Source organism: Cyprinus carpio, unplaced genomic scaffold (assembly GCF_018340385.1).
Source record: "Cyprinus carpio isolate SPL01 unplaced genomic scaffold, ASM1834038v1 S000006752, whole genome shotgun sequence".
NCBI classification, from domain to species: Eukaryota; Metazoa; Chordata; class Actinopteri; order Cypriniformes; family Cyprinidae; genus Cyprinus; species Cyprinus carpio.
Window position 1 is genome coordinate 237,058 of NW_024879351.1, and position 20,620 is coordinate 257,677.

General features: G+C 36.5%; 1 protein-coding gene and 1 pseudogene across 1 annotated transcript; one reads left to right on the forward strand and one right to left on the reverse strand.

Moving 5' to 3' along the window:
• Nucleotides 1-408: 408 nt before the first annotated feature.
• On the forward strand, nucleotides 409-14,468 carry LOC109052535 (annotated as a pseudogene).
• Nucleotides 14,469-15,022: 554 nt separating this feature from the next.
• ttr (transthyretin (prealbumin, amyloidosis type I)) lies at nucleotides 15,023-17,940 on the reverse strand. Its single transcript, XM_042755827.1, is given in 5 exon segments — nucleotides 15,023-15,361; nucleotides 15,785-15,920; nucleotides 16,561-16,577; nucleotides 16,579-16,701; nucleotides 17,860-17,940. Coding segments are annotated over 5 exon segments (450 nt in total). The 5' UTR covers nucleotides 17,926-17,940; the 3' UTR covers nucleotides 15,023-15,253.
• Nucleotides 17,941-20,620: the final 2,680 nt, after the last annotated feature.

A 20,620-nucleotide genomic window follows, 5' to 3' on the forward strand; every position in this document is an offset into this window, starting at 1 on the left:
TCTGGGCCCTATGCACTCTGACCCCCTTTTCCTCCATTTGGTACGCCACTGTATATTGTATATATAAATGCTCACAAACTGAAAAACAACAACAACTTGCATTTGTGAGTCACATGCACAGAATTGTGCCGCGTTCTCTGTATTCCTTGCATTTGTTGCACCCCCCCAAAAATTTTACTTTTAATAGATGTAGCGTTGAACGAGCCAAGAATTCATGTTTTAAAAACGTAACTATTTAAGGCACATCTGTTCAGTGGTACGAAAACTACTTAGGTGTCCCAGCAAGCTTCTGCTGTACAAAGTCGTTTTTAGTACCACTTTTTATCTAATTGTGGCTACGGACAGCACAACTTCGCTCAGTGCGTCGAGACGTGTATTTTGAAAACAACCCCTCAAGCGTGCACCCCCATGGACGACGCCGCTCACCGGAAGCCATTTTGTAGGTTACGCCTACCGGAAACGGTGTCTGCACCTGCACCGACAGCAGAACCGAAATCGAAGGAGTCCCGGTCGAGTCCCGTCACGTTTCGCGTGCCTCTCCTACACCGATCCGGACACCGCGGTTTCACCCTGCGGGCGTGCGACTTTTCACGCAGCGTGTCGGAGGACCGATCGTGGAGCGCGGGGGGATTTTCCACAGAGAGGGGGAAAAGGAGGGAGGAAGGGCAGGTCCCGCACCACCAAATTCACTCCCTCATTCCTTTCCAAACAATCAAACATCATCAGGCACCGTGTCTGCGATCCCTAGAAACATACCGGAAAACTCAAACCAGCAGCAGCACCGAACAAAAGCATCGCGCAGACCGCCAACCCGACCCGGAGACGCGTTTGATGTAGCCGGTGTTTATTTATTTATTTTTGATCTGGAAATTTCTTACTTTGTTGAGAGCGCGGAGCGAGACTGCGGCCTTGCATCCAGCTGACTGAACGATGCTACTTTACAGACCCGATATTAGCGCAGCAGTTCCCCCGAGATTGTCCAGTTTCACCGAGCCACACAGCTTCTCTTTTCTTCGATCCTGAGGGTTTTATGGGAGTGACGATAGCTAGTACCGAGATAATAATGTGGAAGTGGAGGCGGTTGATGCGGTTGTCAACGCTCCTTAATGCTTCATTTCTTCTTCTCCATGTCCACGGACCTGCTCTACTTCATCTACTGTGGCTCCGGAATAGGTTTAACGTTAAGCGCCTCTGATAACGCGTGTGTCGCGCGTGGAGTGATGCGATAAACGCGCGTGAATCGTGTCATCTCACGACTCCGATACGACAATTCACTCCCACACAAAGTTAATAGTGATCGGGTTTAAAAACCGGTCAGCTGCAGTTGCTAATAAACCCCGTGCACTGTGAGGGTAGAAACATGCTACCCCGCGTCTGATTTAGAGCCCACAATTAAATCAGAGTTGGCCTTTGACAACATTCAGTGGTTTCTTGCTTGGTTTAAACCTTCCTTGGCCGACAACTGTTTTGTCTAAGTTTGTATATTTGAGGTAATTATGTGCTGTTAAAGTGCTGATATGAATCTCAGTTGTATCTTGCCATATAACTTATCATAAACCCCAGTTACTACAGTACGTTTATTTCTCCTTCAGCTTTGTTTAGCACAGTTTCTGCTATGTGTAGTATGAACATAGTACACCGCTATGGTTTCTATAAAGCGAAGTAGTATTTGTTGAGTAACATACCAACCTACATGCATTTATAAATCATAACTGGTGTCCCAAATCTAATAAAAATGAAGTATATCATTTATATGCAATATTTTTAATACAAATACTATTCTAGCTTACATTTCACCCTTGAGAAAACCATACTTTCTACAAAAGAAATAAAATACCTAAAAAATAAACTTAATAACTTAATGCACATAATTGCACGCTATTTACTATTCAATTTAAATTATTATAGTTACACTTTATATTAAAGGCAGTTAGTTTAACTTTGGTTGGATGTAAAGCTATATATATATATATACTTAATTATATTCTATATATATAATATATATATATATATATATATATATACATATATATAGTGTCTTATTTGTCTTTTAAATATGGTTGAAGTGTACTGCTGAACCCCTACAGAAAAGCATTATGGGAAGGTTTAAAATTGTATTGTAATGTCATTTAAACCTTGTTGTCGTGTTTAATATAATGGACACATTTGTATGTAAAGTTGCTATTTAGTTCATTTATAATATATTACCTTTAAATGTTAATATCAAATTATGCAGAGACTAAAATTGAACCCAGTATAGAGTTATGTAGAGCCCCACTAACATACTAAAGCACAATGGTTGATAAAGAAATCAAAAAAAAAAAAATACTGTATAAAGTAATAAGTACTACGTTGGCATTACACTTCATAAGGTGTTACAACAGAAGAAAGAGAGAAGTTCGAAAGAAGTAGATTGAAATTGGTTCTGAAACTCATTTGTTGTTGTAATGTATAATTAAGAGCTCATTAAGAGAGGATTGTTGGTTAAGTTGTAGCCATAAAACTGTAGGCTATCTTTTTAAGACTTTGGAGAGAGGAATATTATTGCTTTAGGGCTATGTCCGTGTTTTTATGGTCTCTGTAATTAAATTAAACTGTCTGGAAACTGATCACTTGAAAAAGAGAGGGACCACACGACACAGACAAGTCATGGTTTAATAGCTCTTGCTGTGTTGGATAATAGTGCCCAAGAAAGGTAATGTTTTGTCCTCACCGTTGTTGTTGAACCGGCCTTCAATGGAAGTTGGTCTAATGTGTGAAGAGCTCTGGGAAGTAGGAAGAACCAATGTGTTTTTTTTTCATAGGCTTGGGGAGTTCATTTGGAATCTAATTGATGTGCTGCAAATATATATATATATTAGTTTTCTTATTTGTCTTTTAATATGGTTGAAGTGTACTGCTGAATACAGTAAGCATTTTATCGTTAAAAATGTATTTTAATGTCATTTAAACCTTGTAGGTCTGTTTAAATATAATGACGACCTTTGTAATGATAACTTGCTATTAGTTTCATTTAATAGATATTACCTTTAAATGTTAATCAATAATGCAGTACTAAAAATTAAGAACCCAGTACTTAGATGTTATGTTGTGCTAACATTTAACAAAAAAAAAACTAAGCACAAATGTTCACAAAAAAAAAAAAAAAAAAAACATACTGTACCTGTAAAGTAATAAGTTTTATTTGGCTTGCATTCTTCAAAGATGTTAACACTAAGAAGAGAATTCGGTCCAAGAAGTCGGGTATTGTGAATTGGTGGTTCTGAAAATCATTTGTTTGTTGCTAATGTAAAAATTAAAGAGCTCATAGTAAGAGCTGATGTTTGGGTTGGTTAAGTTGTAGCCATAAAAACGAAGTAGCTATCTATTGTTAAAGACTTCTGGAGAGGAATATAATTGCTTGAGGGCATGATCCTTGTCTTTTTTTGGTCTCTGTAAATTAAATAAAAATTGTCCCCTGGAAAAATGATTCACGTGAAAAAGAAAGGGACCCACGACACAGCCGAGTCCTGTTTAATAGTCTCTTGCTGTGTTTGTATAAGCAGTGCCCAAGAAAGTAATGTTTTTTTCCCTCACCGGTTGTTTGTGAACGGCCTTCACGTGGACTGTGTCTAATGTGTGAAGAGCTCCGGGCAGTTAGGAAGAACCAATGTGTTTTTTTTTTTTTTTCCATAGGCTTGGAGGGTTAATTTGGGATCCCCTTCCTTGATGGGCTGCAGTTTTCCACACAGCAAAAGCTAACGTTTTAATAGATATGACCACAAATAAAACCTTTTTTTTTTTTTTTTTTTTTCATTTTCTAGACTACTATTATTAGATTTTTTTATTTTAGAAACATACTAGTGTTTTTGCAGTATATCATGCGATGTGTAGACCACTACATGTAGACACTGTTTATAATATCACACACATTTCTTTTCATCCCATTTGTAGTGGATTGAGGCCATTTTCGTTTTGAGCGTGAGGATGGCTCATTATGCAATGAGTTACCATAAAGAAATCGGTTTATAAATGTATATGAAGCTCAAAGTCCAGGGCCTCAATCCCCACTGAATCACATTTTGGGATGAATTGGGAGCTTAAAAGCTAGACCCCATGTATTACCTTTCAGAAAGAGAACAAATCCCTCCATCCAACATTTCAAACATCCCTTCGCAAGATTAGTAGAAAACGGTTACAGAAGCAAAAAGAGGAAAGTCCTTATTAATGCTTAACGGGTTTGAAATGAGTGGTAACCCAGCAAAAAAATGGGTGTGGATATACTTTTGGGCCACTTTTGATATATACAACTTTATTTATTTTTATTTAAAATCCAAAATACAATTTATATAGGATAAATGCAGAATTTTAATTTTCAACAAAAACAATATTTTTGCAAAAAATATCACTCTAAAATGTAAAAATTTTAGAAGGACTGGACCATTTACACTCGCATTTCAGTTCAATTGGTAGTATACATTTAATACTGATAATGTGAACATGTTCAAATGCCCGTCTAATGCATTGTCCTATCACTAGAAATTTTTATGCGAAACAACAGATTTATAACATTGTGTATACCTTGTTACCCATGCATATATGTGTAAAGGCTTTTCCTTTTTATGCAGTAACCGAAATATTGTTTTCTCATTTAGATCTTTACACAGATGTCATGGGTTTACACTTATGTACTTATATAGTTTTTCCCTTCTGAGGATATGAAGCTCGGTACAGACTTCACTTCAAACCTATAGTTGAAATTCAGCAGTAGGCATTCTGCTGATCTCGGTTCATTTCTCCTCATATATGGATTCAGGAATGCTGACACAACCTCTGTGTATTAGTTTCCATTAAAACTGCATTACACTGACAAGAACCGAGACTAAACCAGAGGCAGCCATTGATGCTTACAATGATAGGAGCTTGTAGGTTCAACATGTGCCATTTTCTCAAAATGCTGCTCTTAGGAGCTTTTCTTTCTTCTGTGAGAGGAAAGAGACTCAAAACAAAAGCATTCAATTTGTCTGTGCAGCTAACAGTTGTTTAACAGTGTGCAAATTGCATATTCCTGTTATGATTATTACATATTTGATTATGTACTGCTAACCTCTGTTTGTTTCATCTTTTTGCGTCATTTGGGAAATTCATTACACCTCTCTCTTTCTTTGTTTCAGTCAACACATATTTCTTTATGGTACAGGCTCAGGGGGTATCATGTTGCGAGACAATGTGCGAACCATTGGTCACACTGATCGGCTATACACCAATAAGAACAGCTTACTCTTAACGACACAGGTAAGAGTGAACGTCTCTTCATCTTAACATTGACCAGACTGATCTTTGAACTAAACACTATTGCAAAGGCCCCCGAGTATACTTAAATTTCCACTTTATGTACACACCGTTGAGCGTGTGCAAGTTTTTCAAAGTGTACACTATTAACTGTAAGTGTGGATGCACACTACTAAGTGGAACATTTTTTTTGAGAGCACTAATGTCCACACGGATACAAAAATCAATGAAAATCATGACACAAATTACACCATGCTGACTGTTAATGAGCCGGGAAGGGAAGTGCACTTTTCGGCTTAATATTCCTGGTTCTTGGCTTCAAAGTAAACGTGAAATCAATTTGACCTTATTTTTCTCACTTAATGAATATCCCTGGTCCTCCCTGTGAACTATTCATCAATGTTGTTCCACTGCAAAAAATAAATAAACGTAATAACTTCTAAAATAAAAAATTCTCTGGTGTCATAGACTGCGCAGTCTGATAAATGATCTCAACCAATAGCCAAAGAGCTATTTAGACACTCTCATTCAGTCTGGCTTCATTATTTTTTTTTTTTATATCACCGTTCAATCAATTCCCAATGGATAAAACCAAGTGCCATCCCATATTTTTTTCTCATCGAATACCGTTTCACTGAAAAATAATTCACACTATGAAAATAAACTGGGAATAGCAATTCACATTGACTTTAATGTATATCTGTCTGTCTTTGTTGTAACAGATTATCCAGATGGAAATAACTCTAGCGAGTATATCGCTCAGCCAACCACATACCTCCCTGAAAACTTCACATACGCTCAGAACCTGCCCTGTCCCGAAAGGTTACCTTCTATGAGTAAGTTAAACAATGCGTTTGTTTATTTGACTCAGAAATTCTTTGAATATTAGTTTGGTGTTGTTAAGCTAATTATGCAAAACTCAAATAAGTGTACATATATGCTAAAGGGCACGAATTCTGGGTAGACTAGTTTGCTTTAAATAAACTGTATTTTTTGGCTCTAAAATTGTGTGCTTTCCTACTATATAGTAGATACAAACAGTATGCGAAAAGACTAGTCTGTCTTCAGAAAGAGTTTACAAAAATACTCGTTTCTGGTTGATTTTGAAGTGTGCATCCAGTGAACACTTTAATATCCCATGAGGCCACAGGAGAGAAGTTGTGAATGTCAGTGAAGCGCCGCAACTGACGTTTGTAGGTCACATGGTGATAAATGTCATATGTCTAGACATTTTTCTTATTTCACTCGCTGTTAATTTTATTTTTTCCGCTAAACTTGGTGCAGTGCATTATGATATTGCCTTTCCTGTGAAGGATAAATTCTGATGCCCATTTTTGCCCAAAAGAAGGCATTCTAAAGAGTCTTAAAAGGCAACATAAAACGACCTTTGTTTGTTGCATGTTGGCTTTCTAAAATCTCTCTATCCAATTAGCTTAATCTAGACTTCTCAGGTTTAAAATGCTTTGTATCTCATGCATCTCTGTGTGAGGCACACCCATCGTATTGGGTGTCAAAAGCTTGTTTTTTTTTTTTTTTTTTTTTTTGTCTTCACACTTTCCATTGCAAAAAACAAAAAAAAAAAAAAGAGGGTTTTACTTATGCGGAGCTTTTTCAGCTTTGCAAAAGAAATGTTATTCTCAATCTGTGCTAGTAGCGCCTGTTTTTGCTTAGTTCCTTGCTGATGTATTTCCTTGCAGAGGGTCAGATGGAAGTGAACATGACGGAGGTTCCTATGGAGGAAAGCGAACTGAGGCTCAAAAATCTGGACGTTCGATTTGGAGGCCACTGGAAGCCCAAAGATTGCAAACCACGCTGGAAGGTGTGTCACAGTCACGGTCAGACCTACATATATATAACAAAAAGGTCATTTAGGACATCAGCATGACCGGTTTTGTGGTTTTCTCTCTTGCTCTCTTTCAGGTGGCCATTTTAATCCCCTTTAGGAATCGTCATGAGCATCTTCCCATTCTCTTTCAGCACCTCGCCCCTATGCTCCAACGCCAACGCTTGCAGTTTGCCTTTTATGTCATTGAACAGGTGTGCCACATACACTGGTTTGATGCGATACCGCCATCCACTGATGGTCTACTTCAGTAGTTTGTATTTGACCTCAGAGTGCCAGTATCATGTACCAATGATTGAGAAAATCAATCAACAATCATATTTTTTTTTCAATCTTGTGTTTATGTGCTTGCAGACGGGTACTCAGCCATTTAACCGTGCCATGCTGTTTAACGTGGGCTTTAAAGAGGCCATGAAAGACCTGGACTGGGACTGTGTGGTGTTTCACGACGTCGATCACATCCCAGAAAACGACCGTAATTATTACGGTTGTGGTCAGATGCCTCGACACTTCGCCGCCAAGCTTGACAAGTACATGTACATGTAAGTTATCAGAAAGCACTGATGCAGAAAACGCTCTCTTTATTTCATTAATTTACCCTCCCTTTTTGTCATTTTTCTGATTGTTTTGTTTATTTTCCTTATTGCCCAGCTCTTGGTGTTCCAGATTTTGAATGCAGCTAAGTTGAGTTCAGTTTGTTTTCAAAGTGCGTATTTTAAACAGTTTGAGGCTTGTGTTAAACGAGTCTAGTGTTATAGAGCACACATTGCCGTGTTTAGGTTGTGTGTGTGAGTGTATAAGCTGTTATGATGTTATCCACTGCCTGTAGACCCTTCCAGATCTTAATGTATGTAACCAGTGTTTGTGTTTAGTTAGTTGGTTGGAGTGTTTGTGAGTTACTATCTTTCTAGTTTAATCTAAAATGAACCTATTCACTGAACCAAAGGAGAGAAAAAAATAAGTTAAATTTCAAATTCATTCAACCAAACCCAGCATACATTTCAAAAACCTCTTGAAAAACCTTTAATGCCAGCAAATATTGTGTTAAAATAGAGTTTCTCAGTTTAACCTACAGTGTGATTTTCGTGGTGTTGTTTTTCCTCTTAGTCTGACATGAACTTATGAACGATGTTGTTGCTTGCAAAAATAAATAGACTTAGTTAAGACAAAACTACAACCACACCATACCATTCAAGTTGAATATTCAGTGTAAATTTGCATTGATTTGAATGTGCTTTTAATTTGGCTGTTGTGTTTCCCAAAGAAAAAGAGTGTGGCCAGACATTAAGCTTGTTTGGTCATCCTTTCATACCATATGAGACTCTTTTTCTTTTTTACATTTCAAAGAAATGTTGAAACATTTTCCTTTTCCTCATTCATCCAATCCATAATATCTGTCTAAACCATTTTGATGGGTTTTAAGAAACCTAACTTCAGAGTCCTGCAGTTCCTTAAGGTCACGTTCTGCTGTATTGTAACTGCGTATCACATAAAGGAAATACAAGGGTGGGGTTCATAATTTTTTTTTTTTTTTGGCACTTCAGATGTTAGGTAGCACTGAAGGCGTTTAGGGACATGCAGATTTTAGGGCTATTTGTTATGCACTTTATATCATTAGTGCAATAAATTGTAAACACAGCTCTGATTGCTTCTCAAAAGTGTTTGAGGTAGTTGGAGAATTTACCCTTATTTTGCATGTGACCAAGGACTGATTGAAGACCCAGTGGTGCAGCTTTGCTCTGGTTGAGTTTGAAAGGACGGTTGTTCATTTCTGGTTGAAGAAACCAAAACTGCTTTGCACAAACTGCAAGGAAGTAAATGTGTGCTGTTCCTCCTTATCTCCTTATGAAGTAGTCTGACAGTCTGTACTATTAAAAAGACTTTCTTTTTGTTGCCTATTGCTTTCAAGTGATTCCTGATGGTAAGGTTTATGTTTTTTTTTTTTTTTTTTTTTTTTGCTTTTTATTTCCCCCCTTCCTTGTTTTTTTATTTTTATTTATTATTATTATTATTGTTGTTATTATATATATTATATGTTGTTATATATATATATATATATATATATATATATATATATATATTTTTTAGTATTTTTTTATTTTATTATTTTTTATTTATTAATGATGGCATATTTGTAGTTTAGTTTGCTAAGTGTTGAGTGTTTGTGTTTTCAGTCTTCCCTATAATGAGTTTTTTGGTTGGAGTCAGTGGACTTACTGTCAAACAGTTCCTCAAGATCAATGGCTTTCCTAATGCATTCTGGGGCTGGGGAGGAGAGGACGATGACCTCTGGAACAGGTCAGTTATGTTTAATTAGTAGTATGTGTGTATTCCTAAGATCAGCGTAACAAGTATTTCATAACTATCTAGTTACTTTTGTAAAACGAACAGTTGTTGCTTCACCATGATGCTGTGTGTGACTGAAGTATGTTACCATAAACAAATAGATGTATGTGTAACACAAATGTGTGTGTGGGTGGGTTTCTTGTTCTAAGGGTTCATTACGCAGGTTTCAATGTGACCAGGCCAGAAGGTGATATTGGGAAATACAAATCTATCCCCCATCACCACAGAGGAGAGGTGCAGTTCCTGGGGAGGTCAGTGTGCACACATGCATAAACACTAGTTATACATGCAGAAATTTGTACTAATATATTAACTAATGTACATGGCCATTCAAAAGTTTGAGAAGTCTTTTTTTTTTTTATTTTTTTTTTTATTAATAATAAAAATTATCAATGACCCATTAAATTGACCCCAAAAAAATGCTGCTATAAAGATTTTTACTTTGTTAGAAAAATATATTTCAAAAAATGCTGTTCCTTTGAACTATCTATTCATCAAATAATCCTGAAAAGAAGTATGTTATGATTTCCACTAAATATTAAGCATTTAATCAACTGTTTATTGTTTTCATATCAGCATATTAGAATGATGTCTGAAGCTTTTCACTGTTTTTAATTAAATAAATGCATTTTTGTTTAAACAAGAGACTTCTTGAAAAAATGTTTTTAAAAAATCCTAACCACACACTTTTGAACAGTAGTGTAATGTTATATAATTATTTCAAATTATGTCCTAAATAGAGGCCTAACACATTCAAAGTTTTTTTTGTACATGCATTGAAATAAAATCAAAACAGAGATATAAGAAATAATTCTTAATTAAAAAGTACTCTTATTGCCAAATATATATATATATAAGAATAATATATTATTACCTTTTTTTTTTCTTTTTTTTTTCAAACAGAAAATTAGTATTTCCCATTGTTTCTGAAGCAAACCTTTCCATTATATTTCTTCTTGTGCCAATTTAAGGTTTTCTATTAAATATTTGATGGCATATAGGAAATGTTTCTTGGCTAGATTTTATTACTTATTCCACTGCACTGTCAATCCAAATGTTATGTTCTCAAGGTAATTTATTCAGTGTGATAGTTTCTCTCTAAGTGTTTTCCAGTGGCAGAACCAGCACTATTAGGAAAGCCAATATAAATAAGAAACAGGAACTACGTGCTTAGCAGTGTGTCGGGTCCACAACACTGAGGAAGCACCTTTTTGTTCTTATAAGCACTTTGTGAAGGAAACTTTTAATTAGACCTTCTTCTTCCTCAGTCTCCGTTGAAAAGTGGAAAATGGCTTTCTTGTCACTGCACTGTTCAATCTCTACCTCTGACCCGCTTACACTTGACTTGACCTTAAACAAAATTCGTATTCATCTATTTCTGTGTAACCCAGAGTGGATTGACCTACGTGTGACAAAAACATATTTGCGTTGCATATAGTAGCCGATTATCTCAAGGACAAACTAACCCCTGGTTCATCTCGCCCTCCCCTCAGGTATAAGTTGCTGAGGTATTCTAAAGAACGACAGCATCTGGACGGCTTGAACAATCTGCAGTACTCTCCGGAGATCTCTCTGAGCAGCCTGTATAAGAACATCACGGTCAATCTGAATCCTGAGCTAGCCCCCATAGCAGAGTACTGACAGGATGTGAACCCCCCCCTGCCCCCGAGTGAAAACAATGTGATGTATCAATGCCAAATGCCCTTAAAAACAGAAGCGAGGAGGGCAGAGGCCTGTCTCATGCACAGTTAGTTGCGTGACGTGAGTGTGTGTGTGTGTATGTGTGCGTATGTACTGGATCATATCTGTGAAAGTGTATTAGCGTGACTGCGTGCGTTTAATTGCATGTTCCTATGTCCATGCTGGCTTTAGCGAATCAGATCACAACACGTTTAAAAAAAGGTGGGGAGTTCCAGCGTCAACAAATCAGATGTTTACTGCGAAGCCTTAACAGAATTTTATAGGCTATCAAACTCTGTAGATCCAGTCATCTGTGCTTACATTGTAGAAAGCTTGGTTTTACATTGCAACAGCACTCTTGACGCCAAGAGACTTTTTGTTATGTTCTGTTAGTATAATGTTTTTTATACATATCTGTTGTTGTTGTTTTCTTTGAAGAGACAACTGTTTAGAAGACGTCAATGCAGTTTAAATGGATGTATTTTAAATCTGTCCTTCACTTCAGATCGTTTTGTTCCTGTATTGCGATATACATTTCACCTTGGTGGTGTGTTATGGGTTTTGTTTTCCCAAATCCTATGGCTATACAGAAGGCTGTGACAAGTTGCATGCATGACCCAGACTCCCCTGTAAATATCTGGCCTTTTTAACTATGCTTTAGCTTTGTCCCCCAAAAGACGCCTGTGATTCCAGTGGAAACACTCTTCTTTTTGGCAGCTATTTGTTGTTTTTGATTTCTATTAATTTTATTATTATTTTTTTTTTATCTTCAATGGTTTGGGACACATGACTGATGGACAAAAAATATCAGCAATGACTATAGAATGCAGTAAAACTAATCAAAAATTACATACAGATGTCATTACATGCTGCATGTCTTAATTTATTTTTTGTTACGCAAATATTTTGTTTCTTAAACTTTTATTTTTAGTCATATTGAATGTTTTTTTTTTTTTTTTTTTTTTTTTTTTTTTGGCTTCACTTTTGTTAATAGCATAATCATTCTCATGTCTCGCTTTTGAAGTGCACTCCACAGTAGTGAAAGAAGATGTTTACGAGAGTTCGTTCGCAGGAAGACCTGTGGTCAGTCGGGTTTGCAGCTGCTAAAGCCAAAACGCCTTTCACAGGGTTTGGCGTGTGTCTCAACCTGTGTGTTTTTGTCTGTTTGTGTGTGTAGTGAAGGACAGAGTGACATTGTGCTCCGATAAGGCCAAGATGAGAGAGTGATGTCGCCATTGCTCTTGAATGGCACCTGGAGTACACTTGGGCCATGACGACTTTATGCTGTTAAAGTTTCGAGCATTACAAGGAAAACTTTTTGTTGGTCCATGTTTGTTTTTTTGTATGTAATTTGCATTTTTTGGAGTTGTCGATATAACATGTTGCATTCATTTTTTGTGTATAATTTAACTTATCATATAAATGTCCTAAAACTGCTGTTTCATGTTCTCTCATGCGGTCTCTGTGTGTGTGTGTGTGTGTGTGTGTGTGCCCGTGTCCATTTCGAGATTGTGTCTGCACTTTGTTACACTTGAAGTTGAGACACACTTACAGTTCGCGGAAATGCTTAGCTGCGACTGCTTTCAAGGATTTTTGTAGGCTCTTTCCATCTGCGTGTCTCTGAGGTGTGGTTGAGCCATGGCTTCTCTTTGGTCGCCCGATTGCTTTGTCTTTTTCAGAGTGGATGTCATTTTAACACTAGTACGGTCTCCTCCAATTGATGGTGTCCCCGACGTGATCTCCAGTGCCCAGTCTGTTGTTTACAGTCTCTTCTTATACCATCAGACTTACAGTTGGGTCTGAAAAGAACTGTTTACTGTGGTTATGGGATACAAACAAAACATTTGGCCAATTCAAACTAGAAATCAAAGAATGCTGTCATATAATATACTGAATATGATATGGAGGCTACTGCTGCCAAAGTATGCTTTTCCTCTCCCTCTTCCCTTTCGCTCTACTCATCTTTCAGCATTGTATAGTGAAATATAGCTCTAGGACATATGCTCAGTCTAAACACACTGAGTGTGTATTCAAGTGAGTTTGTGTATATGTGGCGTCACATTCATGTGCAGTTCAGTGTGAGAGGATTGTTGTAGAATGATGTGAAACACGACTAAAAAAACCCCTCATCTCCCTTTTCCACCGCACAGGGCCAACAAATTAACATAAGCAAAGTTGGCGGCAAGCTGTTGGTTTTTGCCCTGTGTTTGTGTTGAAGCAGCCGGTTAGATATAAACACTTGATAGGTGTTGTTTAATGAAAAAAGAGTGGCATTTAAGACTGGGTTTAAGCTTTTGAAAAGAGAAGTGTGGCTTATGAGTACTAGTTTCCAAAATGCTCAAATGAGTGTCATTCCGCCTTCACAGTGCACTGTTTTATTGTTTTGCAGGCACTTTATTGGAGTAATGATTAGTCTTATACTGCAATACGAAGTCAGATAGGCCTGTTACGAATTAATCATTAGCTTTTGCACGACAGCGAAATTGTTTTATTTGGAACACAGATCGGGACTGAAAGTTACACATTGTTCTTAAAGTAAGGTGGGTTGCAATATGAAAACTGAATGTTAAGTTGTTTTTTCTTCTTCTTTTTTTTTTTTTCTTTTCTCTTCTGTGGTGTGTAATGTTCCTGAAATGAAGAGTGTGTGGGGTTTTTTTTTTTTATGTAAAACCTACCGGTGAGACTGCTCTGGTGTGTTTGGATCTGGTGGTTAGTCAGTCATAGCTTTTGAGGAAGCTTTGTTCAGTGCTGTCTGCTAATTTAGATTAATTCTCATCTCATTTTTCAACCCAACCCACCCCTCTCATAGCTGCCCCATCCTGTTCAGCTGTCTGAAAATATCCAGAAGAAATAATAGATAGAGAATTTTAAGAGATGATTTATTTACCATTACAGATCTGTAATGTGTAGAGTGTTACATTGTTGCAGTATTCATATTTGTGCCTTGATTTTTTTATTTTATTATTATTTTTTTTTACACTTTCGCATTGTTTGTTGAGATGTGCAGTGGGGTGCGTGTGGATGGTGTTAAAAAATTAAATTGGGTGCACATTTACATTTTCTTTTACACAAAGTTTATTTCAAACTGGAACTGTGACTTGAAAACTGAAATGTCTGCTGGTTGTTGAATGGGAACTGAAAAACATGAGGATCTTCTGCTGTGTTTGAGGGTCCACTTTAACTGTAACACCAGTATGAGATGCCAGCTGCTTTGACTGACATGTACAATCCTGGTTCCAGATTTTTTGTTTTGTTTTTGTTGTTGAACAAGTCAAGTCACTGCGTCTCGCTCTGTAATGATCATTAAAAGACTTTATAGTTGAAAACATATTTAGTGTCTGATCTCTTTAATTGGTCTGAGGGAGAGCGGGGTATAATCAAGGTCCAAAATTAACACTTGTTTCCAAGCACCAATATGCAAGTAAAAACTGGCTTTGGTGAATAACTGTAACATAACACATGGTTCAAGTCGAAGTGAATAACTGCCAGATACTTGATGATGCGATTAGTGTGTGTTATTAAGATATCTGTATAATCCTTTATGTATAATGCATTATGAAGGCATTCATAATGTTGGGGTTGTAATGCATTATATCTTTTCATAAATAAATGCAAAATGCATTATAAGATGTAAATATTTGTTTGTCATGTGTTTTATGCATTATACTTTTTAAAGGTGTAACAATAAACAGAGAAGTGTGTTTGTATTGTAATGTGCATGATCTATTATAACGTTGGTTACAATTATTCATGAGATAATACAATGCATAATATTTTAAGTAAAGTGTTATCAATGATTATAAAACAGATTTTTAGAATACAAGAAAACTATTTATTACAAAACAATGCAAAAAAAAAATCATGGCTAGTTAGTCATTCATATATATATAACAATTAGTGCTTTTAATGTATTTTGAACATACATGCAGCTTTGGTCAGCATAAGAGACTTCATTCAAAAACATTTAAAAATCTTAATGTTGACAGGATACTGACTTTGTGAATTTTAGCAATCAATCTGGCATTGCAAGGTGTGGCAAATTCTTAATCTTGGACCTGGGATGAAAAGTAATTTCTCTGTGTAGATGTGTCGATGTAGATCTGTTGTATGTGGTCACTCATGTGCTTTGACGACCACAGCTGTTGTGGTGTAAGAGAAGGGGCTCAGAAGAAGAGCCAGAGTGTAATGACGATGCCCCTCGGCATGAGCCTCAAACACCACCTGCAAAAAGACCATAGAACAACTGAGAAATACAAACCTGTGTCTTCTTTACATATGTGTATATATGTCACTGCATGTGTGCTCAGTATGTGTTGTCCTTGAATGCTCTGTCCTCTTATCTAAAACTCTCCATTACTGTGTGTCTATAGAAAACAAGATATGGGTTCTTAAAATATTTACCTCCCCACAGTTAATATAGCTCTTGGTTCACATCCAAGACAATCATTCAGGGTTTTAATATACACAAATTTGCTATATTTAAGTCTAGTAGGTAGCTGTTATAAATAATAATAATCAAAGTAGTCTCAAGGTCAGGAGACTATGTGCAGTCCTGTGGTTTCGGAGCCTTGATACAACAATAACCCATCACTTGGCAACCATTAAATGCTCATGAATATATAGTTCCGTCAAAGCGCTACTTACATCGGCCAGCTGGTGGAAAGGTGTACGACCCTCTGCCTTCCAGTAGGCTTTAGTGTCAAACTCCACCCGATACACGCCAGGAGTGAACTCCTGCTCGGTGATCAAGTTGTGCACCTCACCAGTCATATCTACTTTCCTGTGGTAGAGGAAGAGCTCATTAATGATAATAACACTGACAGGAAAGAGGAACCATGAGGATGAGGCTAAAATGAAAATGCAGAATAGAGAACAGAGCTGATTGTCCTACACAGACAAAACCACAGTAATGGCAGCATTAAAACTGAAACAGATTTTTTTTTTTATACAAAATAAATAAAATGTATTACAGTCTGTTTCCTATAAATTTAGTATATCTGAGCCAAATCTGTATTTCAGGACAAATCATACTCTCAATCCGTGTTTTTTATTTATTTATTTATTTATTTTTTTTCATCATTTGATTCTTAATAATACTTAGAAAATCCTTCATGAACTGTTTTTTACATTATTGTCCCAAAGACCCTGTGTAACATGAATGAAGTGCAATGAACAAAGCATTGAACTGTAATATTTTATGAATCTCTGACTCAAAAATGTCATTGCTGAGGTCAAATCGAGCCCAAAACAGTATGAATATTAAAACTGAATTACTTGTAGCATTCACACTTAAAATCATCCACTGGGATCTAATTAGGTGAGATGAAAAATCTGAAATATAATTAATTAATGTTTAATATATAATTATATACTTGAATCAAAAGTCTATCTATAGAGTGTGACGGCTAATGTGATCTTACCCACTGGCAATCTTTTCCCCATGTCCCACCTTGATCTTGGCGATAGACATCCAGAGCTATGTTTCCAGCGGGAGTCCCTTTCACAGCATCCAGGATCTTCACTGTCAAAGGGCAGTGAACATCCGAACCCCCGTGAATACCCTGGAACACAGTCAATGTGCATAGAAATGCTCCTTGTCCTGGAAATTGTGCTTGAAATTATTTTGTCTTAAACTCAATATCTTGTTGTATTCCTTATTAATAAGCAATTAGTATTACTGCTAAATAGAAGTAATGGAAGCAGCTGTATCAGCTCGGAGGCGTTTGTTGGGTCAGTGACCGCCTGGACGTACAGCAGTGTATATGTGTCTTTTCCACGTATACACTAGTCAACATTTGAAGTGGATCAAAACCTTTCATCAAAGTTGTCCTTAAGCATAAAAACAAAATGCGTTCATGTTTTAGGACAACTTTGATGAGCTTTTTTGATCCACTTCAGATGTTGACTTCTGTAGCGTTTACTGCAGCACTTTGTAGTATGGCAGAGTGCAGATAACATTGCAACCCATATGTTGGTCTCCAACAACTGAAAGTACCTTGTCTCACCCAGAAGGGGCCAATTTAGGGGACATTTTAGCTTTCATATTCATTTTATAGATTTTGTGTCACTGCCAAGTTAAATATAAAAGGTGCTGTAAGAGATTTCAGCCGGTTCAATTCATAGCCTCTGTCCAAAATTCACCCCTCCAAAGACCTGAACATGCAAAATCAAACAGAAAGCTAATCTGATAGGCTAGGTTTCTTATTCTTAAGAACCTAATCTGGATTTTTTGGCTGTATGCACAGTCTACGGCTGACAGGCGTGATCTCTCAGATAATGGGACGCTTTTCACCGTTTCGTGATTCTCAGAAGCAGAAGTTGTCATAGTTGGGTAAACTTCTACAGTGCATTTCTATGACAAAAGAGTGCAGAAATATAGAGATCGGTCAAATTTGCCTTCCCTCAGCCATTCTATTTAAAATGCTCACACAGCAGCATTAACTAGTTTTCTGCATTTTAATGCTAAGGTAATACAACACAAAGTACATACATACATACATACATACATACATACATACATACATACATACATATATATATATATATATATACATAGATACATACAGTTTACACACAGTTAGAACTCTTCATGACATACAGAGAATGCATGCAATAGTACTTGCTCTTAGCATCAAACTGATTTCTTTAATGAATTTTTTAAAAATATGTTAGTTTCCTGTTATATAACTCTATTCTATACAAAAAGTAATTGAACTTACCACTGGTGCAGATCTACAGCAGGCAAACAGAGATACAAGAAGCACACAAATCACTGCTTTAGCCATGTTAGAGCACAACTGCATGAGTTAACACCAAAAATGCCCTTTATACAGCTGCCGACCCTGTCATCAGGTGACTCGAGGGATATCTGCGGTGTCCTGTTGACACAGTAAATAAACAGGGCAATCAGTAACTTCATACAGTTTGGTTTATCCAGTGGAAACAATCAAGGGCATTTGCCCGTATATATTAAACAGCCCTCCTGTCCTTGGAATTTGTGCATTTCATGAACGTTAACTCCCAAAGATCCTCCACTCTGTGTGAGATCTGATTCATCGCTTGTTTACTTTCTGAGGACCTTAGTTGAGGTTCACTAGTGAAATATTTCTGGGCAGCACAAATTTGAAGGGTCTGAGCTATTATTGACAGTTCAAAGAAAAGTTCAGTTATCCCTTGAGAGCCAGGTACGTGTTTGTTTTCCACATATTTTCATGTGCTAGCTGTATTGATAAAGGCATGCAATCCCTAAGCGGAGAACAGCATGATTATTTTACTTGGGAATAGATTCTTATCAAAATCACAACAGGCCCATGGTTGGGTCATACAGGAGCCATACAGTCTTATTATTGTTTCATTTTTCTAAACAAAATGTACATTAAATCAGCACAGCAATGGGGAAAGGAAAAGGTGTGTGTATATATATAGTCAAACGCTGTCTCAGTGGTGTCATGCACAGAAGGTGTGACTGGAGTTTATTAATGAAATTTGGATAATCCATGACTTTAGCCAGTGTTGGGGAACTACTTTGAAATTACATATTGATTCAAAGTAAAACTAATAATAATAATAATAAAAACAAAAACCTACATGTAAGAAGTAGTTAAAAAACGTTGGGTTGTTTTTTGGGTTACACATATTGGGTCACTGTGTTGGGTTATCTTAAAATTTGTTGGGTCATTTTTTTCATCGCTGGGTTATGTAAGGGATAATGTACATAACACCCACTTCGCGTCAGGGTCCTGATCACCCTGTCAGGGTTTATTCTGCGAGAACAACCGGCTGAATGTACATTATGCCGCTTATTACACGGCTACTTGCCACATAAGTAAATAATTAGATGCAAAATATTGATTTGAGTTGAAATATTTGAACGCAAAGCTTACCAAAAAAAATCAAACTAGACCAACCGGAAAAAACAAAAAAAACGAACATTAAAGTCAAACGAAGCACCCAAAACACTTAATACACAACATTTCACCACAAAATAATTAAGGCAATAAAAGAATTAAGACGAAAATGTTTTAAAACTTTACCAGTTTGTTAGTTCTCTTACAATCCATTACAGCGTACAAAACAATCGTAGCAAAATGGCAGCAGCTGGGTTTGTATGAAACGATCGAGCGAGGTCCCCGCGATACCAGGATGACATAATTAAAACAATTGTACACCATTTTGAATCAAGTTTTAATATTTTATTAGCTAAACAAATGCAAAGCTTCCACCAAGAAAAAAAATAGTTCAATCAAAAGTACAGTGCCGACTGCTGTTACCCGGATGAGCCTGTGTTATTAGCTTTTACAGGTTGTTATCCAGGGATAACATACCTCTGAGTGTAGCGACTGACCAATCAGAATCAAGTATTCTACAGAGCCGTGTAATAACTAAAATTACACGTCTCTGTGGAATACATCCCTGGATAACAACCTGTAAAAGCTATGGGTTAGTTTTTTTTTTCTTTTGCACACAAAACGTATTCTCATAGCTTCGTAATATCACGGTTGAAGCCCTGATGACACATGAATTATTTTACTGATCTCCTTGCTACGTTTCTGGACGTTGATCGTGTAAGGATCCTTGCTGTCTATGGAGGGTCAGAGAGCTGTCAGAATGCATCGAAAATATCTTAATTTGTTCCGAAGATGAACGAAGGTCTCACGGGTTTGGAACAACATGAGGGTGAGTAATTAATGACAGAACTTTCATTTTTGGGTGAACTATCCCTTTAAGGCCTTTATAACTCAATGCATATGGTGTACACTGTAGCCTTTTTTTTTTTATTAAGGATATGTTTATTTCTTGAAGTATTATAAATTTATCTCCTTGGTGTACACATTTGTGTAGTTTTTGAATTGGTATACTGAATGTGCAAATTTGTTATTTTAATTTGTATACCGTATGTGCACACATGTTTAGGTTGTATATTTCTGTACTGTATGTGCACATCTGTGTTTTAAATGTGTATTATACAGTATGTGCACCTGTGTAGGTTTTGAATTGGTAAACCATATGTGCACCTTTTTTTGGTATACCGTATGTGCACATTTGTTTTTAATTTTTTATACCGGATGTGCACTTTTTTTTTAATGAATATTTATAATGTTTGTGCATATTTGTGCATATTTGTATTTTGAATGTAACTGTATTTTAATTTATGTATATTGTATGTGTTTTGAATTTAATGTGTATTTTGAATTTTTGTACTTCAACATTTATTTGCCATGCTCACTGGTGTATTTTGAATTCAAAGTTTTATTTTTAGTAAAATTTACTTTTACTTCACTACATTCCAAATCATAAGATCGTACTTTTTACTTCAATACATTTCATAAAACATATCGTTACTCCTTTTAACATATCACGTGCTCTGACACGCAGAAGCAGTGTCTGATTCAAAAACAAACTGATTATTTTCAATGAACCTTTTAAATCGGTTCGCAAATCGCACCAAACGATTCATTCACGAATTAGAATGATCCGATT